General features: G+C 38.0%; 1 protein-coding gene across 1 annotated transcript in view; it reads right to left on the reverse strand.

Annotated features, from left to right (window-relative positions):
• Positions 1–3,330: 3,330 nt before the first annotated feature.
• The window catches only part of mmp20 (matrix metallopeptidase 20), a 33,805-nt gene continuing 9,291 nt past the window's right edge, over positions 3,331–27,844 (reverse strand). The window contains exons 3-10 of the mRNA XM_008108051.3: positions 20,827–20,975; positions 19,314–19,439; positions 18,119–18,280; positions 14,864–15,014; positions 13,442–13,578; positions 11,906–12,062; positions 9,670–9,773; positions 3,331–7,297 (exon numbers count right to left, since the gene is read on the reverse strand). Coding sequence (XP_008106258.2) covers positions 7,197–7,297; positions 9,670–9,773; positions 11,906–12,062; positions 13,442–13,578; positions 14,864–15,014; positions 18,119–18,280; positions 19,314–19,439; positions 20,827–20,975 — 1,087 coding nt within the window. The 3' untranslated portion in view covers positions 3,331–7,196. The remainder of the gene's footprint in view (positions 7,298–9,669; positions 9,774–11,905; positions 12,063–13,441; positions 13,579–14,863; positions 15,015–18,118; positions 18,281–19,313; positions 19,440–20,826; positions 20,976–27,844) is intronic.

Below are 27,844 nucleotides of genomic sequence, written 5' to 3' on the forward strand. Positions count from 1 at the left end.
CAAATAAGTCAATTTTTAAAAATTACTGTATATACTCGAAGAAAAGCTGATTTTCAGCCCCTTTTTGAGCTAAAAAAGCCTCCCTCAGCTTATAACAATGTCAAGGTCAAGGCGGCAGCGAGCCTAGAGGCTATTGCTTGCAAAATGTGATATATTTCTCTCCTCTCTTATCAGTGTGTTTTCTTTACCGAAGCCTCCCTCACTCTTAACCAAGGGAATATTTTGAAGAGGGAAAGAAACCCTTATAAGTCAACAAGAAGAGAAAAAAATATATCCATTAATCTTATAAAAGCATTTTCTCCTGAAATATTTGTTAATCTTTGCCACAGATATAAAAGCATTTCCCCTGCAAGCCTTTGCAATCCCAATGTAACTAGATCTATCTATCTATCTATCTATCTATCTATCTATCTATCTATCTATCTATCTATCATCTATCTACATTAATTTTATATATGAATTTTCCCCTCATATGTTTGCAGGTCTTTGCAAATCCTATATACATATAGATATCTAGAGATTTCCATGTACCTGTACATCTGTATCTATATGTATACATTATTTTTATATATGAATTTTCCCCTCACATGTTTGCAAGTCTCTGCAAATCTTATATAGATATAATTATCTATATATAAAGAGATGTCTAGATGGATATATATGAATATAGATATATAGGGCTACAGATATTACAGGGGGAAAATTCACACACAAATATATACAAACATGTCTAGATAGATATGAATATATATAGAACTTGCAAATATTGCAGGGGAAATGTACACACAAATATACACACAGATATATAGAGAGAGCTGTCTAGATAGATATAAACATACATATATAGGGCTTGCAAATATTGCAGGAAGAAAATTTGTTATTTGATATTATCTCAACATCACCATCTTTAAACCTGCATATCAACATTGAGGTCTTTGACTGATAAAACATTCCACAGCACAAGAAGTCTCACTAAGTAGTAAGATACTTATTTTTAATATCTCAAAAGAGAGTCATATGATCAGGAAATACTTTTTTAAAATTCCACCCTTTCTGTAATTAGTGGCCAATGGTTCATTATGAAATGTTCTTCTGTGACCACCAAGACTTAAAAACGATTAGGCAATTGAAAAATACCCCTTAAGGTTGGAAAAAGATCCATTATATCCTCTGCAGAATTCAGTGGGATTATTTCATAGTAAACAACATAGGCTCAGGGCCTTCCAATATGTTTTTTTTTAAAAAAATATGTTGGCTTATACAGAACAGTGGTGTGGGAATGCATTTTTAAAAATGGTGTCAGAAGCGAATTGATGGTGTGAGAGAACTGGCAGTCAACAAAGTTGTTGCCCAGGGGACGCCCAGGAGGCTTCTCTCATTTCCCCACATGGGAAGCTAGGGCTGACAGACAGGAGCTCACTCCATCTTACAGATTCAGACCGCCAACTCTTAGGTCAGCAGTTCAGCCGGCATAAGGATTTGACCTATTGCACCCTGTGGCCCCATCGTGGGAATGCATGCATTTCTCTGAGTTGAGAAGAGCTCTCATGCTCTTTGCTGTGGTTTTCCTTCCTCAAGTTTTTGCTGTTTGTCAGGTTTGCTCAATTTTATTTGCTTTTGGTAATCAGGGCTGCAGTTATTCAGAAAACGGTGTGACAATGCTTCTTGGAATTATTTCAAATAAGCCTTATTGTGAACATAACTTGCTACTTTTCTGATACTATGAGTTCTCAATATACACACTAGGAGATTGGATTGCTTTAACAGCCCACAAACCTATACAAACAACCCGGGAATCTAGCATTGTATTGTTTTATTTTATTTATTTTATTTAATATGACTTTGCTTAATTGAGTGGATCAAAATGATCATAAATGCCAATTTGAGAATACCTTTCTCTGATGCAGTGCTAATTTTGATTCCAAGTGTGGAGACATTATCATTTGGACCACAATTCCAGAAACACAATGGAGAATAGCCAGTGGCCAAGCTGGTGGTGGGATTCTGGAAGTGATAGTCAAAAAGTAACTTTCTCAAATTTTGCTATTATTGGATTGTCTAATGCCAAGGAATGTCAGCTGTGGCTGGCCTCACATTACTGGACTGCAAATGACATCAGGCTGAGACAACAAAGCTGATGAAGAGAGATGGTGGAACTGGAAACCCAACAATCTTTGGAGGACCATAGTGGCCTACTCCTGCTCTACAACTTCCAAGTAGGAGCCAAGGACAGTGTGTCTGAGGGCCCTTCCAGACAGGCCCTATATCTCAGGATATGATCACAGGTTTTCTGCTTTAAATTGGATTATATGAGTCTGCACTGCCAGATAATCTGGGATAAATGGAAGACCAGGGATTAGATCCTGGGATATAGGGCCTGTCAGTAAGGGCTGTGAGATCAAGGATATATACAGAGTAAATGTTCTGAAAACAGTCAGAGATCCTGAATTTTCTCCCATTAGAGGCATGTGCTGTGAGCAGATTTCCTTCATTCATTCTCCTTGCCCCTTACTCCCTCTTTTCTCAGTCCAGTGTAAATGGAAGGAGACTGTCTCTTCATGAAAACACACTTGGAATCTGAGTCTGCACTTCTTGTTGTAAGAGAAGAGCGTCTCAGGACACATACACAGTATCTTTCTCTAAACAGGCAACAACAGAAGAAATTAGTGTGGGAACAGAGTGGATTCAAATGGAAAGCAGATTTTTCTACATGTATTTGTCAACCTGGAAAGATTAAATTAGTCATAGGTTGGTTGTCAGCACACAAGTGATAGTTTAGCTGAAGGCTCAGTAGTCTCTAGAATAAAATAAATGTCTGCATCCTGTCACAGCTGAATGGCCTCATGTTTTGGTTCAATAGAAGTTTTCCATATTTCAAATGTAAAATTTTAATGCCTACATTTGGAAAAAAAAATCAGAAATAGTATGTTATATTGAAATAGGTGGAGATCATTTCCACAGTTGTTAAGGGCTATTCAATGGAGAGAAGATTTTCAGATTCAACCATAGCTTGATAAAATTATTCACTTGGGCTATAGCTCTAAGCTGTTTTGAGCCATAGTGGCCTTAATGACATCTTATCTTTGCTTTTCCTGGAGATCCAGCTTTATTGAACATGGATATTTCCTAGTGGAGTGTCTTTGAATAGGAAGTAATTCCAGACCCACCTCCCCATGAAAATATTATTTGTTGCTCTTTTAGTAACATAGCCAACAAGCAGGGTACTTGGATTGTAAACCCATTCTTGATTTGTCTGAATCTTAAAACAGATATCCAAGAGGCCATTAAAACTTTGTTTATTGATTAACTGTATTTCTGGTATACATATACTGCCTTTCAATAACAATAACAAATGTCTCCAAGAGGATTCACGGGTTTAATAATAGCTCCAAACAAAACCATATAAAATGAGATGAAATGAAACTGTTCAAAACAAATTCAGAATACTTGTCAAAAATGTGTTTCTGAATAACCCCTAAAAGGCTTCTAAGATAAGAAAAGTCTATTTATCTTTCTGGCCATCTGCTTATGTGTTTGTCTTTCTATCTAAGAAAAATAGCAGGAAGCCAAGTGGATTTCACAAAGAAAAACTCACAGATCTGGGAGCATACGAAAAAATGTCCTGCTCTTCTAAGTGGTCGATCTTTGTTATAGAAATATGGTAAGTAGTTAAAATGGGATTATTCCAAAACTGAATACTTCAAAATATTGATAGACATAGTTAAGATATAAATTACCCTGTTTAGAAAAAGGTCTGCCTCAACCTTTAAAATAGATAAGAAAACCCCTACCCACATATTGTTTATTTCTTTGACTTTGCAAGGAACACTTTTCAGAACTTGGTAATTCTACTTTTTTTATTTAAAAAAAGAGGAATGTTTCCAAACGTGTAGGGCCCTTCCAGACAGGCTTTATATCCCAGGATCTGATTTGCTTTAAACTCAAAGATTCTGCTTTAAACTTGATTATATGAGTCCCCACCACCAGATAATCTGGGATAAACAGAAAACCTGGGATCAGATCCTGCGAAATAGGGTCTGTCTGGAAGAGCCCTCACTCATTCAAATTGTTATAGCCTGGCAAGCATTGGATTAGCTTTTTGAGTGCTCAGAGGATGAGGAAGGGGATGATGGATTGTAACCTGTAATGTCTGTGGAAGATAGCAGGGGCCTGGAGGGAGATGTTTTGGAATCTCCTAGCTTTTCCCAGGCAATGGGAGAAAGTGGTATCAGTTTCCAGGAGAATAGACCAGAGTGGTCTTTGGAGGAGAATGTGGGAGACAAAGATTTTTCAGATCAAGTTGCCTTGAAATTAGGTGGCAGAATGTAAAACAAAAACAAACTCATTTTTCTCAGAGGCCTAGAGATAAGGAGAGAAAAAGGTGTGTGTGAAGTGATGTCATGGGGGGAATTGAAGCCTTTTAAGTGGCTTCTGGGCTGTCAGGACTTTAGTAGGAACAATGTTGTAAAAAGGGGAAACAGCTCTCAGTTTCTAGTCCCAAGTTCCTGTTTCCTGTATTTCAAGATTCTTGGTTTGATTTCTGTTTATGACTTCATGTTGTTGGAGGTTTTTGTCTTTCATGTGTTCCTATTTTCATGTTTATGGCTATCACATTTGAACAATATCCTGCTGGAGGATTCTTTTGCTATGTGTTAACTCAAATCTCAGTGGATTGCTGTTCGTTACCTTGGTTCAAAAGCTGATGAACTCTTGATCTCATTGGGAATTATTTTTTGTACTTTTGATTATTCTTTTTTAATGTGCCCTTTTCTTTTTATTAATAAACTTTTACTTATTGGATTATCTGATCATTGTGTGGTGTTGGGTGAAAAAGTGTTCCAGGGCTACAGTGCAACACAAATTCTCTTTTGCTTGGAAAGGGGAAGGAGGCCTTTGGCTCCATAAGCAAGATGTCATGCTAACCTAGGAATAATACTTCAATCGAAGATGCTTGCATTTCTTGTTCTAATCAGATAGCTAACAGTTTTCTTGAGGGAAAGTATTTTACACCTTGGTAACTATCACTAAAAAGGCTCTACTGCCAATGGTGCAATTACTATAAATGCTTAAGGGCCTCACTGACTTGGCTTGTACAGCTGCAACCCCATTGATTTGTTGTTGTTGATTACATCCTGTCAACTTCAACTAATAGTATCCCCATGACTCAAAGGTCTTCAGGTCACCTATCTTAATTAACCCTCTCAGACTTTACAGATTCAGTACCATGGCTTTATTGATTGAGTCTGTCATCTGGAATGTGATTTTTTTTTAAATTGCATACTGTTTTCCATTTTAACAAGCATTATTGTCTTTTCTAGTGAGTCATGTCTTATCATGATATAGACAGTGTACAATAGTCTCAGTTTAGTAATCTTAGCTTCTAGAGAGAGTTCAAGGTTGATTTGTTAAAACCAAGCAATTTCTTTCTTTCTTTTTAAGCAGTCTATGGTATATGTAGAAATTGTCTCCAGATCATTTCACTTTTCATAGCTAATTTTGTTTTCATGTAAATTTGAAAAAAAAATACTGTTACTATATATTGAATAATAATGTGTAGGATAAACATATTGGTCTTAATTTTATCCTACTTAAACACAGTATGTTTGTACAGGCACTCCCTGAGTTACAAACATCTGACTTACAAATGATTCACAGTTAAGAACAGGGTTGAGACAACAGGAAGTGAGAGAAATCTACCCCTAGGAAGAGAAATTCAATCCTGAAAGAGTTATCATGGGGAATAGGTGTCTCCACTGAAGCTTTATCCCCAATCCGTGTTTCCACAACAAGCCACATTTTTCAAAATCCAATTATCACAGGGGGAGAAAGTGAGGTGAAATCTTCTGAACAGGGGCACAGATAGCAAAAAAAAAAAAAAAAAAAACACCGCAGGTGAGACATCTTTTCCCCATGATAAGTGAAAGGGAGTGAATTTCCCTTTCTAGGGATAGATTTCTCTCACTTCCTGTTGCATTGTTCCCATTCTTAACTGTGAACCATTTGTAAGTTGGATGTTTGTAACTCAAGGACTGCCTGTATCTAAATCTTTCCCTGAAAACAAGCAAACTGAAAAATCTCCACTGTCTATGTGGATTGATCCAAATAAACAGAAACACTCACCTGTGATCTGAAACTAGGTGAAATAGCCCTTACAGATTTGCCACTCTAATAAGTAAAATATTTTTGAGATTTTGAGAAAGAGGAGCCATTTGTTTATTTTACAATTGGGAGTAGGGACTTACTGAGTCACATGGGCAGTGGATGTCATTCTTATTTTTCTTCCTGCTGCCTGAATTAATGATGGTAATGTTTCTATCGGTAGTTATTTCTATTGGCCATGGCCACCATTCCTACCCTTGCCCCAAAACAATGCTGTGTCAATTATTTAGGATTGCTCTAGGTGCAAAGTGGAGCATCAGGAAACATCATGAAGAATCATTCTTCCAAAGGGGCATGGTGGTAGGAAACTTGTTGAGACAAGGCCTTTCTTTGGGTCTTCCTCCCTTCCCAGGGTCATTTCCAGTTTCAACATTGACAAGCAGATTGTTATTAAATATCCCTACTTGCAAATACTTACAGGTGGAGTCCAAATTACTTTTCCCATTATCATTCAAACATCTGAAGACTTTGCCAAGTACAAAGTCAACTTAGAAATGCCCTTCATATGTTCTGCGTAGCTTCCTCTCTAGTGAAAGTTGCTATAGGATAGATTGTAGAGAGTCTGTATCATCGCAGAGAGGGCTGAATTACAACAATATTTCTTATTGTTCAATCATTTAGCACACTTTTGGTTGATGATGCTTGAGGAAGTTCAACTACATTGAAGTCTCGGTAATCCAATTTTGCCAGATAATGTAGGAGGAAATTAGTCCTCCACAGCTTAGTCTTGTGGGGCTTGATTTCCCTTGTTGTAGGGCCCATGTCTCTGAGCCTATAGGGCAGACCTTTAAAGAGTTACTCACATAACATGGACATATCCATAACAATTATGGATGGAGGAATTTATTAAACTATCCAAAATGTAATCAGGATGTTGATGTGAATGTGCTTATCTCTTTTTTGTTTCTGGGATTTTTTTGTCATTGTTTGATTATGATGAAGATGACAATAAAAAAAGGAATGCAAGTCTTTGATTCTTGCTGACATGATCAATTATTTCTTCTAGTTCACTGTGATCATCCAATGTCTGCTTTAGCTCAGCAACCTACCCAGGAACCAGATTTCACAATGTGAACCACATCTTCTTTTTCCCGGTCATATTTATAGGCTTTAGGCCCAGAAAAGAAGTAAATGAATCCTACAGAAAGAGGGAGGGAAAAAGAAAGACGAAAAATGAAAAATAAGAACGGTTATTCTTCTGGCCTGGAACACGTCTAACCCCATTTACCAACTCTACTCATTCATTCAATTTGCATTTTGCATCTCTTTTCTATAAAAATATCAAAGGAAGAATACAATAATAAGTTGAGATAATAACAGAAGCTAACATTTGAAGAGATTATAGCATAAGAGCCTCATCAATAAGCAATACAAAATAGCATAGACCACATAATAATAGCCAGTGATACCTGAATGCTGCAAAATTGTGGAAGGAACCAGGGCTCCTAAAACAATGAAAATGCACCTTAACAAGTCTTCAACAGACTTTCCACAATTTTGAGCCACTATTTAAAAGACAGATTCTTGATGGTCACGTAATGGACCTTTCTTAAGTAAAGAAGTGAAATAACTCTGTAGAAGACTTTTGAGGCTTTTAAGGGAGATGTGTTCCCTAATCAACATGAATAATAACAGTCCTGTGCAGGGATACAAAGTTATTTGCACATAAGGGTCAACTTAAAGTCATTGTATGCTATTTTTAATTGAACTTAAGGGTGGATCAGGAATAGGAATGCAATTCTTTGCTAATTTCATTCTCAAACAATGAGAAGCATTTTTCTCTGAAAGACAAAAAGACTTTGAAAATTGTGCAATCTTGGATGGTGTTCACAGTTTAGGAGTCATTCTGTGTAAATTTCATATTTGATGATTTTGTAAAGAAACCAATATTTTCTGCACAGGAAACAGCTTTTTCTCTGCAGAAAATGATATTTCTGTGCTGACATACTATTTTCTGTGCTGGAACTCTTCAATTAGGAACTTATTCTGTGCATAACCCACACATTTCTGCACAGGAAACTACATTTTCTGCAAACAAAACAGCATTTTTGTGCAGAATAAAGGTATGTGTCTTTCTGCAAAGAAAATGCTGTTTTCTGTTCATAACAACCAAGTGAAAATTGTGTTAAGAATAAGAATTGAAATGCAATGACTCTTGTCAAAATAGATTTTTCCTCATCTGGGTTTCCATATAATCTTTGAAAAATATTTTGGGGATAGTATTTTTGAATTTTCATTTCATCCCTAATGAAGAATAGCTTGAGAAACCATCTGCTGATTAATTTTTTATTTGCTATATAGGAAGCTGTATCATACCAGGTGAAATTATATGTCCAATTCTCCCAATATTGTTCTATGTAACAATAAAAGCAGCTCTCCAAAGCTTTTCAAAGTTTTTTTTCCCAAACACTTCCATTAAGGTGAAATTTCCAATGGGTACACAAGCATTAATTGCCTTGTTGCATTTTATTATTGGTCATCATTTCATTGATTTTTAATTGTTTAATTCTATATATAATTTGATTGGTTTTAAAGAACAATGCCCAGAATCATCTATAATGGTGAACATTACATTACTTTTATGTATACTCAGCTATATCTATACAGCTATGTAGACACAAAATAACTCAGTAAATTGCAAAGATGCATACTGGGAAATGAGCAAGAATGTCTCAATATGCACTGGCACTTCCTAGCTGGATTCAGGACAATGGATCCTGGTGCACATTGGTCTTCTGGATTGGTAACTTTAGTGGTAAAGTAACAACAGCCATCTATTCAATATGGACATTTTCAAATTGCCCAATTCTAATTCCTGCACGCATACATCAATTTATGAAGATGTAAGTTTCCAGCTGGATTCTAGCCAATATTTTATATATTTTACTGGTGCCTTTGCATGTATTTTGATCTGTATTTGTTTTATTTTTTGTTAAGACACCTTGAGAATTCTAATGTTGGGGGGAAAGTGGAATATTAATGAATTATTGCTATTAATGCTGCTATGGGGGGTGTCTATTATGTAATGGCACAGACTTTCAGAGGACCCTTTTCTAATGATTGACTCTGAGGAAAGATCTGTAAAAAGTAACAGAAACTGCTCTGGTCAAACAAGACAGTGTTGTTATGTTTATTTATACCATGCTTTTTCTCTCCACAGAGAAGACTCAAAGTGGTGTTGGGTGGAACTTGTGCGTCTGCTTCATACTCAGTCATTCAAGAGCTCAAACTTCAAGAGTTTAACTATGGAATGTGATGTCATGTTTTTTTGGGCCTAATTTAGAAGGAATTGTAGTGTTAGCATGCTGATGGTCTGGCATACAGAAATAGCTATGGCAAGGTCAGTCTTCCTGTCTTAGGAAAGTTATCAGGTTCTTAGCATTAAAAGCAAGTGAATCAGTCATATGTGATGTGATGTGATGAATACTGTGGGTTGCAGTGAAAACTACGACCACTTCCATGATGTAAAAATGAAAATGCTTGAACTTTTGTGCTATGGAATAGACTTACCGTTCACCTCTACAGCTGCATCTATTCTGCCATTGATTCCTGAGAACTCATCCTCAATGCTCTTTGGGAAATCATTCTCCATTTTCCTTTTTACTTCATCAAAGCTTTAAAGAGAGAGAGGAGAATAAGAGAGGATGCCCAAACTATATGTATCTTAATAGCTCTCTGTCTGTTTGTCTATTGCTGGTCATTTATTTATGCAAAATGTTCCTAAATAACAAATCCACTGTAATTATAGTAATAGAGTTGCAACCTTGGTTTCAAAATGACTTTCAAGCATGTGTAAGCATTGATTTATTGTGTTAGACCTACTTTATCATCTAGTTATTGCTTTATGTTTACCTTCTCATAAGAAAATAAGAAATACTTTCTTGAAAAAGACCTTGTCACATGGGGCTAAAATTGGTGACATGCTTCAATCTAGCCCCAGTCACCCATGGAGCCGGACAGCTCCCAACAGAGGATGTTGTGCTGGCTCTGTAGGTGAAGGGAAGCAGAACTGATCCACTGCTGTGGCAACATGGGGGGAGGGGAGATGTGCACACCACACTTCCCTCTATGGGATCAACAGATGCAGGAGCTGAGCGATGCAGGGTGAGGGGCGGTGGCTTCCCACGCCCTGCAGCAAGGCAAAGTGAGGTGAGCCTTTTTCGGCAGTCTTGTGATGAGACCACATAAGACATCTAGTCCAGAGTTTTGCTTTCAGGTCAATAGTGGCCAAATAGACATCTCTACATCTCCACAAGTTGGTCATAAAAGGAGTGGTTGCCCTTGCCTTTTTAAAAAAAATATATATGTAGATCAGTAGACTGCCTCATTGTATTTGCCATTTATAACTTGTGGTTCTTGGTAAATATATGTAAGCCAGTAAAAAACACCTAGAATTTTGTAAACTTACATTTTGAGTATTATTCCCTTAATACTCATTCATGATAATTATTGGTCATGCTGACTGGTCCAATCCCAAATAGTACCCATTCCAAGCATGATGTCTTCCAGTTAGATGAAATGGGTAGGTTATATTCCATTCATTTTATTTTGTTAGTTTTCTTTGTCCTAGGGCACAGCCATTTAAACCGAGTCAAGAGGTGGATTAAAGTGAGCTGGTTTGCTGTGGAGCACCTATGCAGGTACCCCAGTAGTGTTTGGTGGCCAGGATAGTAGTCACAAAGATCAACTGATTTCAGATTGATTTGAATCCAGAATTTTTTTCTTACCTTGTCTGGCAGGATGGGCAACAGCAGGTCTGATAAGGATCAGCACTAGAGCATAGCAGAGGAACAAAGTGGTAGAAAGTGAGCGTTCTCATGGGAACGCCGTGGTTTCAACTGTGAGGAGGAGGAGGAGGTATTTGTTACCTTCTGGGGAGCTGATTTCCTGTCCCCTCTTTCTGAATGCTTCAGTGCTCCACGTTCTGTCTCAAGCCCAGTTCTACATCGGCTATACCCTTAATAGGTTCAGCAGATTTTATAGCTTTTTCAGAAATTTCCATTGAGTTTTACAAATATGAATGTATGCTGCAGCTCACATTGGGAGTGTATGTTTTGTAGATATCCTGACCTCAAGACAGCTTTGGACTTCATTTTAATACTCTCCGAGGCAGTAGAATACAAGCTTGTCCCCTTCTAAATATGACATCTCAAACCTTAAAGTCCATTGAGTTCTAGTGACAAAATTCTCACCTCTATCAAAGTAAGTTGCATACAATGAAATCTTGTGGAGAAAGAGCAAGTTTACTGCATATGAAAGGGTGTGCATGTGCATGAAAGATAGTATTTTAGTTCCAGAATAATTTAAACTTTGTATAGACCTATTGAAATCAGACATATTCAGTTTAGGACTCACTGGTTACAGTGGGTCTACTGGCTCAATCTACTGCAGGAAAGCAGGAAACTCCTAGGATTTTTACAAGGGCAGCATAAAAATTTGAAAATGGATTTTAAAATGTATAAAAAGTAACCTATAAAATCAACTGGAAAAATAATATTCATCACACCAGTGGAGTACTTTTTGTTACTTTTGAAATGAAATAATGACCCATGCTCAATCTCTTTGCCTTCCTACTGATTAGTAACCTGTTTTTAGAAAGTGCTTTGCTTCGAACCGATGACATCTTGGAGTAATATCAAGCCCCAGTATTATGACAAACCAAAAACATCAATCTCCGTCCACTCCGATTTTGTGAGTATTTAAAAAAATAAAATATTTTTTTATGAGGAGGCAATGATAAAGGAACCTGTAATATTCATCTCCTACAAAGAAGAGTGTCTTCTTTTCATCTTTTAGGTGAACAGCTGCATCAATGTGTAGCACATTCCTAGGAAACCCAAAGTCTGCAATGGTTCGGGGAGGACCCAGAAATTGGAAACCATGAGTTGTCCAGTAATGAGGGCCTGGGTAACAAAAAAAAATGACATTATGTGCACATGTGTGTAAAGACATTAATTGATAAAATAACAAAGTAAGGTGTCATTATAAGAACACCATTAGAGCTAGCAAGCTCTCCCAGGGTGTTATGCTAACATTGGACTAAGCTAAATTCACTTTTAGTAGAAGTCAAAGAATAAGGGGCAAATTGGGAAGAGATGAAAAGATCTCCAAGAATATTGGTGTACATCTCACAGCAGTTAAGATAGGTGGATAAGAGTTGAGGAGACTATGGGTTCCTGGAAATGTTGTTGTTGTTGTTGTTGTTATTTTTGTTTGCCTTTGATAACTTTCTATATGGCTACCCTAAGATGATCCTATGTTTTCTTTTTTGAGGCTAAGTGTATATGAATTAACCAAAGTCACCCAGTAGGTTTTATGGCTGAATGGAATTTCAAAACCTGTTCTCCAGATGGTACTCCAGAGTTCAAACTACTATATCATACTGGCTGCTACTCCCCAAGACATAATTTTTAAGTGCTGAGCACTATTGCATTTTCATTGAAACACAGTGGCACTTTCCCTTGAGGCACATTTGTAGCCTGAACTTCCTGATGTCTAACACTGGGATAGCCAAGGAAAGGGTTTAGAAATGAAGGCTTCTTGGCAAACTTGCTTTTGCTTCCGGCATGAGGCTTAATGTACAAGAGGGCTGTCTCTACCTGGGAGACCAGAAAGCATGGATCATGGCTCTGCTTGGCTAATGGGCTCCTGATTTTAGCAGATTTCCAAGGTGTTGTGATTAATCACACATGTTTCAAATCTCTCACAGTGACATATGTTGTGGCATCTGTTCCTGCTCATAACAGGATTGTAACAAATTGGGTGAATGAAAAATTGGTAGAATGAACTAGACCACTTTCCACTTCAGATTAAGGACTGATTTTTTTTTAATTCCCTGGAAACACAAGTTGGAATCCTATTGGTTTGCTATGTTGGTGTAGGCATAAATCATGAAAGAAAAGAAGGCACCATGAAGGGGTAGACACCAGATTGTCTTACTTTCTCTCATACATGAAAAAAGTGGAAGAGCACCAAGAATCCTCCCCCTCCAGCCGTCTGTCACTTCCTCTCCTTCCTATTATAGGTTGAATATCCCTTATCTGAAATGCTTGGGATCAGATTTCTTTGGATGTTGAAATCCCCATGTACGTGTATATTTCCTCATAGACATTTGAACCAAGACTCCAGAGCCCTAATCTAACACACAAACCACTATATCACACTGATATATGTTATCAATATAAAATGAATAATAATCCTTGGTATACCTAGGCTTTTTTTCTTTTAAAAACACACACACACACTCCAAAATGAGTTCACAAATGTTTTCAAAATGACCAACCCTTGAAGAAATAAGCAACTCCTCTATTGGGCACTTCATAGGCAGCATCTACATTGGACATGAGCTGAGGGAAGGATCCTCTAATGGAGAGTGGCTGGACACTTGCTTTGAGTTGAGTCTCCCTTCTCCAGAAGAGCCTGTTGAGAGTGAAGGAAGAGTAAACAAAATGGGGAAAAAATTTATTTCCATTGTTGCTTTGAAATGATAAAATTGCTCACTTTGTTTCAAAGGGGGTGTGTGTGTTTCCAAATCATATAGGTTGTGATTCGATATCAGTTTGGTGGATTGAGAGGCTACTTGCTCTTTCATGACTGTTGAATGGGGACTGTTGAATTACACATATGTGTTTGTGTGTGAGGACCGTGACTATGCAATGTAATGCCCTTAAAAACATAGGAGTTTATACCAATAAGTATTAGGGCTTAAATATCCCAAAAGCACCAGTTACTCTCTCATAACCTCATAAAAGGGTTCATGTGGCATTAAGCTATACCATAGATGTGCTATACTATCTCCTGGAGTGCAAAATTGCACTGCCAATTGGGCATCTTGAATTACGAGAATGTGCATTTCCATTGCGCAACAACAGACTGGACCCCAAATTCTTGCATTGTGAAAGTGCCTCTCCTTACATAAGCAGTTGTGCTGTTGAGATGACCCTAAAAAGTGCAATTGCCAGTGTAAGGGCACTGAAGTTGGTGTATGTCATTGACAGGATTCTAGCCTCAATCCTTTGGCCAGCATGGCTACTGTCCATGGAGGCTGGGAGATTCAGAGAACTGTTACCCTTAAAAGTAATGTTCCTGTTACATTGGCAGAAAGGCACATGAATGCAAAATATAGATTTCTAATATTGATTCATAGCCACAGATCTGTAAATGATTCTTTGCAAAATACTGTGTAAACAGTGACCAAGCAAAAACTGGAACTACTGCCCTTTTCTATTAGACATGAGCTATCTATCTGGCAAGAAAGCAAAGTCATTCCGAATACAGGAAGCACATAAGAGGAACACTCCAATGAATCAAGTTCTTCAGAACCAAAACTACATGTGAAACAATGAGTTTACATCACAAGGATATGCAGTCTGAACTAAATTACCATGTTTGGTTAGCAAATCCAAAAGCTATTTTTAAACAAACCAGCAGACAAAGATTCTATACATAGAGAATATTTCCCTGGATTTTGCATGAATATGCAATAACATGGATAATAGTGAGCCCTCTTGCACCAAAGATCTTCTGGTTCAATGAACATCATCGTTATGATTGAGGGTCTAGAAAATGCCTAGATATAACATATTTTGTCATATATGGATAAATGAAACAGTGGATTTTAGTCTGTGTATATGGGGATCATACTGTACCTTTCAGAAACCGAAACTACTAACCACTGGCAGATTTCATAAACTGGAGATCTTACCTATCTTTGAAAAAAAGAAGTTCCTTCCCCAGCATGGTGACAGCATCAAATGAAAAACTGGAGTCACAGTGGTCTGGAATAGTTGGTGCTGGTGGTTTGGGCACAGGCAGGTGTGGGACTTGGGGTGCTCTAGAGCCTGTTAGCCGTGACCCTGAAATACCCCAAGCAAAGTTATTTGACCAGGAAGTGAAATTTAAGGCAAGATCAATGAACAATTTAGGTGAGCACAGGATACACTCTTACAATACTGCAAACATAAAAAACCTTAATATGTAAAAAATTAAAATTAAAAACTGAAAGTGGCTAGTCAACAACATCCTATTTGAATTTTTGAGGTTTTAGGGGTTTGGGCAATGGCTCGGGCCCACCTATTTTACAATGAAACCCTTTTTCTAAATAATTTTGAGCATGGGCTGCTCTAGACAAGCCTGGACTGAAAAGATAGCCTTGGAGCCTATAGTCTTGGGCATAACGTCACTGAAGTCAATGGGACATATGTATAATACCATATACACAGGGTTGTGTTCTTACACTTACCTGGGTTCAATTTCACACAATGAAACTTTGAGGTATCTTGAGCCACTTATAACACTGTGTATAACCCTAACCTTTGTATAGTGGTTCAAGTTCTGATCAAGGACTTTGGGATGTCTGGTTGTGCAACCCTGCTCAGCCATAGAAACTCACTCAGTGACCTTGGTCAAGTCACACCAGTCTTTGAGGGAGCCAATGACAAGCCTTCTCCAGGAAAACCCTTGGATAGAGTCATAATATATTGGCAACCACATGACAGAACAAATAATAAAATAAAGGGGTGTGGGGCTTTTGTACATTTGTGCTGGTTCCATATTTCGAATGCATTTGTGCTGGTTCCATATTTTTGGTTTTTGTTTGATTTGCAAACAAGGATGAATGACAGCTACTTTAAATAATTGCTCCACTTTATGTGAACATGTATTTTCTGGATTTGCATATTTGAGTGTTTTGAAATATTCTTAATTTTGTACACATGGGCATTTATATATCCAGGAATACACCCCAGATTAAAACATTGTATTTTCCAGAATTATGCAGGAGCAAACTGGGTGATAGGGAAACAGGAACCTGCTCTTTAGAACTTGAATGTGAATGAGATGACATAACCCACTCTGAAGCTATGAAAATAGTCTAGTCATATGATGGTGTCACTGAAAGCAAGTGTGAGTGAGAACATTGGAGCCAGCACAACATGGGCAGGCTCCCATGTTGGGAGGGAAACGTCTTTGAATCATCCATATAAGTTCATCATATGATTAATGTTACAGAAGTACTGTTCTTTTTTTCTCCAGGCTCTGATGAATAATGCAAATAATATTTCTAAATAGTGCAAAAATTGAATATTGCAAAATGTATCCAATCAATATCTAAATTGAAAATCAAAATCTAAACATGCATTTCAAAAATGACATTCTCAAGTTTTATCATCTATGTCTCAGAGTATGCACATTTTAAATCAATCATAAAGCTGTGAAAACTAGATGAAGGAGCATCAACAATTTAAAATCTGCAAATGACACCTTTAATACTAGCAGAAAATAACAAAGACTTGGAGCGGCTATTGAAGAATGTCTAGAAATAAAGTGCAAATGCAACATTACAGTTGCGCATTAATAAAATAATAATAATAACCATAGATGATTTACATAACTTTGATGTGGATAATAAAGACATTGAAGTAGTCAGAGATTTTCTATACTTTGGCTCAGTCACTAATCAAAATGGAGACTGCAGTAATGAAATCAGATGAAGACTAGCACTTGGAAAGGAAGCCATGAAGGAACTAGACAAGATCCTCAAGTATATATAGATCAGGATTGCCTGTGTCATTGTATTTTTATATCTATCTAGTGAAAGGACAGTGAAGAAAGTTGATATGGAGATAATATATTTATCTGAAATGTGGCTGCTGGAGGAGTCTTTTGCAAATACCATAAACTGCCAAGAAGACAGATAAACTGATCTTCCCAGAAGGCAAGATGACTAAGGTTGGGCACATTATGAGTAGATATGCCTCATTAGGAAAGACAATTATGCTTGCAAGGTAGAAAGTAGCAGGAAAAAGGGAAGGCTGCATTCCAGATGGATAGGCTCAATCAAGAAAGCCATTGCTATGAATCTGCAAGAACTGAGCAGGGCTTATGATAATAGGTGACCTAGGGCCCTTCCACACAGTCATATAGCCCAGAATATCAAGGCAGAAAATCCCACAGTATATGCTTTAACTGGGTTATCGGAGTCAACACTGCCATATATTTCAATTCAAAGCAGATAATGTGGGATTTTATTCAGCTGCGTGGAAGGGACCTTTCAGTCAAAGGATTGCTGTAGGTTGAAGTTGACTTGATAAGAGTTAACAACAGTATAGAAATTGCTAAGTTTTAATGAGGTAATACCTAAATATAAAAGTCACAAATTTAGATGCACTGAGAGAAAGTTGGGCTATGAATCCAGCAAATACAATTGATACATATCAATATTCTGAGATTTTTGATGGATCATAGTATTAACAAACCGAGGTTGAGGAACCCTATAAAATATTGTATAGAATAAGTTTAATTCATGCATTCATACCTATCAGCATCAAGACAAAATGTGTATGTATGAGTTTATGTCTGTTATTGCCTATAGATTACACATGACAGGCAGATTTTCATATAAAATACAGCTCACCTTGTAAAATAAAGGCCATTCACAAATTAAACACACATTATATATGGAACAATTAAGTGATGAAAGTATGCATATTTCATATTTATATATGGCTTTTGTATATTATCCAGCTAGAAAATGTTATATATATATAAAAAACTAACAATCCAGTAACATTGGATTTTCCAACCTAAGTAAATAAATCTTGTGATGCCCCCTTTAATATCATTATATTTTGTTTATTGGTTAGTCAACTGACACATAGGTACATGAGAATCAGCTCCTTCCTCCAATTCCATCAATGATATTATTTCAAATTAATGCAGTCTTCTAAGTAACTAAATGTTGTAACCTATGCATGTATTAAGACACAGTGACAAGTATCATGTTCCCCCTTTTTTTTTCTGTGGGTTCCTGAACTGTAGAGAGAAGAGCATAAACTTTAAAAAGATTTAAATACAGAGTAGAAAGGAACAAGGGATATATCAATCTAAGAAATTTAAAGAATTATGGAACAGAAAGGTTTGAAGAAAATTGATAGGCAAGACGTTATTTTCATATTCTTACCATATAGTGCCTGGATTCCTTTCACATCATCTTTGGGGAGATGGAAGCCAAATGGATGTTGATATTTGTATGTTGGATACATCAAAGCTGATGGATCAGCAGAATGAGCAAGACCCAGCGCATGGCCAAATTCATGAGCAGCAACAGTGAACAAATTAAATCCTATGCAATACAAAGCAATGTTAGTGCTACAAGAAGATGCTTCTGGACAGAACATAAACAGAACATGGAATTCATGTGATGTTTGTGTCATGTTGTCAACGTTAAGAGTTTCCATAGTTATTGTGCCACTATGGTGCATTATGAAATTACTGTAGAATATCTGATAGATTTCTCTACAAATAAATGGTTATTTTCTTTATGAGTGCTAATGATTGGTAGATATTATTGTATTGACTCAGGATGTAGTACCTCTTAGGTTGGACCTGAAATCAGTGTTCTGCAAGATATATGTGTGCCAAGATGCCGTTTAGTCTTCAATGAATGTTCATGTTAGCTCAGGGTGTGCAAGATAAGGTCTGCCAATCATTCAAAACTGCATAACCCTCAATTTTCTAAAAAGACTGGCACATTTCTGGCAATTTTTGCTCCATAACTACACAAAAAAAGTCCCACAAACACATGGAAACAAGCAAAACTATCTCCACTCACTGATACCAATTCACAAACCCTCTCCAATGCTTGTTTCTATGTGTTTGCAAGATTACTTCTCTCCACCATTTTGAAAGGGACTTTGAAAAAAAAATGAGGTATTGCAGGAGGCATTGTGGCCAGTACAGAAAAGTGGAATGAAGTCCTGCTCTTTACTCAGTTGTACACTTCCTGCAATTGTGTTTTAATTGAGTACTGTTTTACTTATTTTTATAGCATTCTTTTAAATGAATTTTAAATGGTTTTATTTCTACAAATTGCCTAATTGTTTATCATAAGCTTAAAAATAGTACTAGTTTTCATAATTTTAAAATCCTTTGTGGGCAAGACAATGACCCAAATTCCATGCATGGTGCTATTCCTCAATGCCAAAGACTCAAGAGTTTCATTAATAGTCTCTTCAGAAATATGACATGTCCTTTATATTCCTTACTTTATATTCATGTTGAGCTATATCTTACTTATTTCTCTCACACTTGATTAGTTTGGTACGCATGGTGCCTTCTGGACATTTTTTACAGTCATTAAATGGTTTTGCTCATACCATTCATCCCCATTGTCCATTTCTCTGCGTTGTCAAAATGAGTGTCTCCACCCAGTCCTTCCCCAGGTGCAAAAGCATGTGCTAGAGTCCCACGAGGCCCATCAAATGGGTACGAATCTCCATGATCTAACAGAGAAGAACATAATGCCATGTTACAATCCTAGCACATGTACAGCAGCCAAATATAAATCGCATAATTCACACAACTGCGATTTTAGCACCCCTCAAGGTCACAAGATGTGTGTATTCAAGGCTTGGAAAAGTTGCTGCTTTTGGATTGGGCCATGCTAACTGGGTGGCTTTGGAAAAGGTTGGACAGAAGATTATCCTTTCAAACTGCTGGTTGTTGTTATGAAATTTGGTATTTTTATAGACCTCTCTTCCAAATGTGTCTATCATCAGATGTAAAAAAAATATATAGCTGAGATCTTGCCCCAAGGGCTATGATGGGTAACTTGATGATGGTGGAGCTGCATCCCTGACAGGATATGCAACCATGTCAGAGCATTGTGATGATGTCCAATGGGACAGTGTTCAAGATGTTTAATTGTACAAGGCTCATTCAAAAATAATGGCCCACATTTTTTCTCAGATACAATTATTCAAAATGGGGCTCCAACCTCATGTGACTTCCAGAGGAGGCCCCAACCCAACCAGGGTGAAAGTATCATTGGAGGCTTTCCCCACAACATGGGAGGCTTCCTGTGTTATGCTAGCTCCAATGGAGCTAGCACAGGTCCTCCGCAGAAACGTAATGCTTCCCCTGTGTGATGAGGAAAGCATCACCAATTGGGAGCTGCATGCGAGGTGACAGATTTAATTTTTTATTTATTTACAGTATTTATATTCCACCCTTCTCACCCCGAAGGGGACTCAGGGCAGATCACATTATATACATATAGGGCAAACATTCAATGCCCATATACACATAGAACCAAGACAGAGACAGACGCAGAGGCAATTTAACCTTCTCTTGAGGGGATGTTCGATTCTGGCCACAGGGGGGAGCAGCTGCTTCATCATCCACTGTGACGGCACTTCTTCATTCCAATGTTATAAATTAATTAAATTTGCCTCCCCACTTTATAAGTGGTACCTTATTTCCTACTTGATAGATGCAACTATCTTTTGGGTTGCTAGGTCAGCAACGAGAAGGGGCTATTTTTAAATTTTTTAATTGACGGGTGCTCACCCCGTCACGGGCTGGCTTCAAACTCATGACCTCATGGTCAGAGTGATTTATTGCAGCAGGCTGCTTACCAGCCTGGGCCACAGCCCGGCCCCCCCAGCCCTCTTTTCTCCCCAAAGCCAAGCAAAGCGGAATGCTTCACCTGGCTTTTGTGATAAGGCCCTTTCATGTCTGGCAATGAATGCTTATTTAGTATAAACACAATGCTCAATATGAATGGCATTTTTTACCCAGTTAATCTCGACAGATAAATAATCTTACCTAATAACTATAATGCCAAAGCATTTAGCATTAAATATGGCAGACTTTCATTAAAACAATTACCTCCATTTTCAAATGAAATCATAATATCTGCTTCCCCTGATGTTGTCTTTACAAAGTTCAAAGGGGCAGCAGCACTCCATGCTTTCAAACCCATCTCCACAGCCTTGTCCACTTCTGCATGACTTAAACTGGGGGTATATTTTTTCACTCTGGAGAGAGAAAAGACACATTTCATGATCTCCATATCCAAGGTTTCACTGATTCACTTAGGGACTCCTGTACTCTCTTGATATTTCTATTGTTTGAAAATAATAGGACTTGCTATTATCTACAATTTCACATATGTGCACAAAGTCCAGAAATATATTCCCCATGGATACAGAGTGTGATGCAAGATGCAATAACTACTGAATTGTTACCCAAATAGGGGTTCTTCCAGACAGGCCCTATATCCCAGTATCTGATCCCAGATTTTCTGCTTCTGGATTATATGAATTCACATGGCCACATAATCTGGGATAAACAGAAAACCTGGGATCAGATCCTGCGATATTTATAGGGTCTGTCTGAAAGAGCTCTTGGTGAGGAGAAGGCTTTCTACTAAATTCAACAGAAGTATATAAAAAGTATTGTATTTTATCTATACTTAGGAGCATCCATTACAAATAATGTTCTGATGACCAGGATTCCTGGATTGCAGTCTTGCATCTCTTCTGCAATGTAACTGTTTTTGACATATAAAGCTACTTCCCCTCCTTTCGCCTTTGTTCCATTTCTGTGAAAGAGGTTATAGCCCTCAATGGCTACATTCCAGTGATGGGAGTCACCCCACCAGGTTTCAGTGATGCCTATGATATCCTAATTGTGGTGTTGTGCTAAAGTTGGAGTTCATCTTGTTTATTTCCTATGCTCTGGTATAGGACAGTTCAGCCTCTTTTCAAACATGAAGAGGCACTGAGCTCATCATATGAGTTAACTATTTCTTGCCATCATACATAGCCCTACATGGTTGAAAAGAGGCAGAAGTGTGCTGAAAGGAAGGAACTTCAGCAATCTGACTTTATCACATTGAGGAATTTCCCCCAAGTAGGACACTTCAGCCTCTTTTCAAGCATGAAGAGGCACTGAACCAATCACATATTCCAGGGTTGAAAAGAGGCAGAAATGTCTTGAAAGGTGGAAATTCTGAACATGGGCCAGTAATCATGTTCAGAGCTCTTACCGTCTACTTTACTCCCACCTTTACAACTGAAAAACAGATGGGAACCATCAAAAGTTTACCCATCCTGTTTCATTGACCAACTGCAAGCAGTCTCTTGTATCCTATGAGGTTCGATGCAGAATAATAAAATGTCATGGAAAGCAATGGTTTTAACCTGGCTCACTGTCTCTTGCATCTGTTGGGGTTCCATAGAGATCAATAGGATCCCATAGAAAGCAATAGTTTTAACCTGGATCACTGCCTCATGTATCTTGTGGGGTTTGGGACAGAACCATAGAATCTCATTAAAGAAGTGGTTTCAAACTGGTGTCAGTGTCCTTTAATGTAAGGGGCTTTGGATAGGGCAAGGGGTCTCTTGAGTTTTTGGATATTGCCGTTTCTCCTGATTAAAAAAAGTAACATTGGCCTTATAATGAATGTAAGATTACTGTATTGTCAGCTCTTAGGTTTCTAGGTGTGAGTGTGATGGGGAGGCAGAACTCCAAACTGGCAATTCTCTCCCTTAAAGGGACAGTCACCCATGCTTTCCTCTCTCAATGTGATGAGGTGGTCTAATCTAGTAGCAAATCCCTATAAATTTCATTTCCCCCATGTAATATATGTACTGCAAGTTATACCAGTTGGAAAGCAGCTGGTTTGGACTTATTCATGTTGGAATAAAGTGATAATACTCCTTGTTTTCCAAATGAAGGCAGAAAAGGCCTTCCAAGACGTGGTGCTGCTTTGCAAATCAAATGTGGAACACGACAAACTAGAAGTAACTTGTGGAGGGGCTAATGCTTCTGATGAACAACTGTGGTTCTAGGCCCCATATGCAATGTAGTACTTGGAAAAAGTTACTATTCTCCTGATCAAAACTTTTTGGGGGTAATCTTGAGAAAACAGAAATCAAGAAGACATCACAAGTAGAAAGAATTAGTTCCCTCATCTTAGCTGGCTTAATGTTTCTTCTGGTCCTGACAACAAAATAAGTACTGCAATCCTACATGGACTGGTGATGTTTTGTAACTCTACGTGTACTTAGCTACATAGCAACAGCACTAAGAAACCCTTTTCTGAATTATAAACTCCAATTAAAACAACAAGCTTTTGGATGGGTCAAAGAAATTAGACTCATTAGCTTAATATAGATTTTCCGGATAATATGATGGGAGCATTATTGAAAAGTCAAAACAAACCTTGCTAAAGAAGTCAAGACCTTCTACATTTTTTAAGTTTTCATAATGTCAAGACACATGTTGAAGAGGTAATTTAGTAGCGGTTAATTATTGAATCACTTCCTCAATCACGTTATTTATTTGTACTTTCAAAATGGTTTTTGCAAAGTCCTTTACCAGAATCCAGAGCAAATGATACTTTGAGGGACAAGATGAATATATTTTGCATCGATTTTTACAGATTAAACAGAAAACCTGGAGTGAAAGTAAGTGGTCTGTTCTCTCAATGGAAGAATATAAACCATAGGGTCCCAAGAATCTATAGTGAAACCAATTATTCTCCAATCGTTAAAAAAGACCTATAAGTAACAGTGGGCCGGGATATATATGCATTTTCTGATAAAAGGTCAGAAGAAAAAATGAATTGTGATAAAATTTGAAATGATCTCTTTCAAGTGGGGGAATGGGCATTGGAATGGCAAAGATAGATCAATGCAAACAAGTTAACCGGGCACAGGATGAGTCAAAACAGTAATGTTGAAGTAGTGTGCACATACGTAAGAAAAATCAGATTCCACATTGGGCATAATTGGAGTGTGGAGATCTTGAGCTGCAAGTAATCTAATTATATCTAGTGAGTTGGGAGTGAGGAGGTCAAAAGGATGTAACCAAGACACATTTCAAAACTAAGATAATGAATGGTAACAAAATTACTTCGGCTGGAAACCTGTTGGTTACATACAGAGGTTTTGGCTGGTACCCTGTTCAATAATTATGATATTGCAAGCCTGAATTGTAATTATGCTAATTTATGTTTACAGTAGGAGCCCCTGGTGGCACAGCGGATTAAACTGCTGAGCTGCTGAACTTACTGACCAAGAGATCGGTGGTTTGAATCCAGGGAGCGGGGTGAGCTCCCACTGTTAGCTCCAGCTTCTGCCAACCTAGCAGTTCGAAAACATGCAAATGTGAGTAGATCAATAGATACCGCTCTGGGGGGGGGGAGATAACGGGGCTCCATGCAGTCATGCCGGCTCCATGAGCTTGGAGGTGTCTATGCACAATGCCGTCTCTTTGGCTTAGAAATGGAGATGAGCACCAACCCCCAGAGTCGGACTAGACTTAATGTCAGGGGAAAACCATTGCTAACCTATGTTTACAGTTATTCCATTATCACTGCATAGAAAATATTTCCCGTAACCTACCTTTTGAGAGTTAAACCCCCCTCAATTCAGGTGGTGAGTATATGTCCAGTTTGCTCTCTACCAGGTTACTATGCCTCCTCCTCCTGCTACTAGGAGAAGACTGATGTGTTATTGTTCACTGAAGTGCTCTCCAGCACCTAGGTGGTTTCCCCAGGACATAATATCACTCAAAATGCCCCAATGTCCACCTTTTTATGATTTATACTTATCATATTCGATATTTCTATAATATGTGGCTGAGCAATTTCAAACTCTCCTTTCATCTCCGATCATGTGAACAGCTGAACACCTTTATGGCTTAAGTCCAGTTGAGTCACAAACCACAGAACTACTCAATCATGTCCTTTGCCATCCCAAATAGCAAAAATAGGTCTGAGACTAAATGTAGCCTAGGCATTCACCAGAAATACTTATATCCTTTATTGTCCATTTCTACTGGCAGATTCTGTTCTGGATTTTATGAATTAGTCTCCTGTTTTAATATTGTATGTTTTTCGTATGCTTCTTGCTGATTTTAACGATTGTTTTATTGCTGTTGATGGTTTACTGGTATAATTGTTTTATAGTCATGTTACTGATATTGATTGTTTTATCGGGCTAGGCCCCATGTAAGCCGCCCCGAGTTGTTGTTGTTATTGTTATTATTATTATTATTATTATTATTATTATTATTATTATTATTATTATTATTATTATCTTATTTTAATCTTTCTACATGGGTATATGGGTATTCAAACCCACTACAGTAGAGTCTCTCTTATCCAACACTCACTTATCCAACGTTCTGGATTATCCAACACATTTTTGTAGTCAATGTTTTCAATATATCATGATATTTTGGTGCGAAATTCATAAATACAGTAATTACTACATAGCACTACTGCATATTGAACTACTTTTTCTGCCAGATTTGTTGTATAACATGATGTTTTGGTGCTTAATTTGTAAAATCATAACCTAATTTGATGTTTAATAGCCTTCTCCTTAATCCCTCCTTATTATCCAACATATTTGCTTATCCAACATTCTACCGGCCCGTTTATGTTGGATAAGTGAGACTCTACTGTACTTTGATCATATCCAATATGGATCTTCCTAATCTGTTGCCCAGAGGCAGGTGTTAAATCAATTGCCCAATGCAATGTTAAATCAACTCTTCATTTGAGACCTACTTTGGTGTCAGGTGTTCCAAGTTTTATGGTAGCTTTCTCAGAGCTTGACATTTCAAGGTTCAGCAACAAATGAACTTCTGTATTATTTGAAAAGCTGTAGGAGAAGTGGCCATTAAAATAAGAATAGATTTGCTGCCCCATGACAATGGATTTGCTAGTCAACCTTGCTATTACTACAAATGCAAGGTAGGGCATTGAGGTAGAAGGAAAACAATATAAAGATCCATGTGGGGAGAGAGCCTGACATTTGGATAAATTACCCCACATCACTTCAATAATCTCAAAGACCCAATTCTAAAAGTCATAAGCAACCTGTTAGTGGCTTGCACATGCATAAGTGCAGCTTTTTGGACAGACTGCAGATGGATAGTTTCTTGCCCTTAAATTCCATTCTAAGTTCTTCCATACCTGATGGCCATCAAGCCTCAGAAGGGATGCTGATGGTCCTTCTTACTAGAAGAAGGAAAAAGACAGGATTCAGACCATGAAGACCCAACTGCCCTTTGCTTCTTGAAGAAGGACAAAGAAGGAAAGAGTGAGTGCACTCCAATATGAGAGTGCACTCCCATTTTCCCCTACAACTGAGCTAAGTATAGCTGCTTCTCTATGGTAATGATCATCTAATCACCTCGTCCGTGCCTTCTTTCCCATTGGTAAAAGCAATTGGAGGCTCTCCTGGGCCTTGGCAGTTGTCAAGAAGTGGGGGAACACAAGTATGTGTGTGCAGATGGCAAAACTATGTGCACATGAAGGATCTCTGCCGCAGTTGATGCATACATAAATGCTACTTGAAATCCCTACAACTCAATAATGTATTACTGGTTGCATTGTTTATATGTATATGGATCATATGTGTGATATGATGCAACCCTATTTTATTTCTTCGATTCTAAGTCATGCTCCCCCGTCCCATATAAACAGATTTAAAATCTTAGATTTGTGGGTATTTTTTATACATAAATGAAGCTGTTTCTCTGTTGCTGGTACTGAAATTAGTGCATGGCATCTTAGAATCAAATAAAGTAATTTCTGTTTTTTGGAGAGGTTGCTCCCCCAAGTGGTGAATAAAGTCTCATTTTAATAGCATGCCATTTCCCAAACTCTGGTTTCAGCCGTTTGATTCTGCAATGCCATATCTCAACGTCTTATTAGAAACAAACCACAGAACATCCCACCTACTGTCATGTGCACCCATGCACTCATACAGTATGTTGCAAGATACATTGCCAGATGCCTGCAAAATGCCTTGTAACATCTTCTATATTTTCTTTCCAAAACGTTTTTTTCCAGATTTGAGAAGGGACTGTTCCGTCCCCCAGGACGATGGTTTGCCTTACCTATTGGTCGTTTGTTTGTTTTCCCTCCTTTGCATTTTGTTTGAGCCTCTGGCTGCAAAGGCCTAGGAAAGGTGGCTTGGAATCTGCAAGAGCTGGCTGCAGTTTTCTTTGCAGTGATTGGTCAAAGAGTGCAACATCTTAGGACCGCCCTTTTTACCAGGGTCTAGTCTCCATTTTAGAGTTTCATTCTGGCTATAGTCTTCCAACGTGCTGGAGCTGTGCAAGGCTAACTGGGACAAATCATCCTCAAAACCAGGCCAATCTAAGCCTATCCAAATTAGATAAGTATTGAATTATACTGATCTGGAATAAGAAATCTAGTTAGAGGAGCAGAGTTATTCCATCGCTTCTAGAACTAATCTTTGCTGTAAAGATAGGGAAGGAAAGAGTTTCTCCTAATATAGGCAGCGTGATTAGGGTATAGTGGTTTTATAATCACTTTTGCCTTCTGGAACCAGGGATAATTCTGTGACTAAAACCTATAGAAATTTGTTTCATTTTCTGCAACTTTAAGATCTGTGCCAGGTTTACGACCTTGTATGAATAAACATCCTTTTTTGAAGTTATCCAGACTCAGTCGTTCAATATCTATAGGACAGCTTATAGGGATTTGCAGTTCGCCCGGATAAAGGACAGCACGTTTCAGTTTTATAGTTTTTTATTGTCCGGCGGACGGCACAGTTTTGAGGTAGATCAGCGGTTTTTCCGCTTGAGCTAGCTTGCACGGCTTATAGTTTTTTATAGTTTAGGAAGTTTAGTTTAGGCCGCGGCTTTTCCGCCTGAGCTCAGTCTGCATACCTAAAGACTCTACCAGCGTCTGAGGCAGTGGAGCCCGCTCTCAGACCTGAAGGAGTCAAATAGTGGGGCTCTATTTCCTTGCTATTTGGCTCGCGTGTGCGCACGTGGCCCAGTGGCTTTCTGGGTTTGCACAGGCTGTGCAGTTCCCAGCAACGTCCAGGGCTCCCTCGGCGGTAGACCTCGAGCT

The sequence above is a fragment of the Anolis carolinensis genome, chromosome 3, assembly GCF_035594765.1.
Source record: "Anolis carolinensis isolate JA03-04 chromosome 3, rAnoCar3.1.pri, whole genome shotgun sequence".
Lineage (NCBI taxonomy): Eukaryota > Metazoa > Chordata > Lepidosauria > Squamata > Dactyloidae > Anolis > Anolis carolinensis.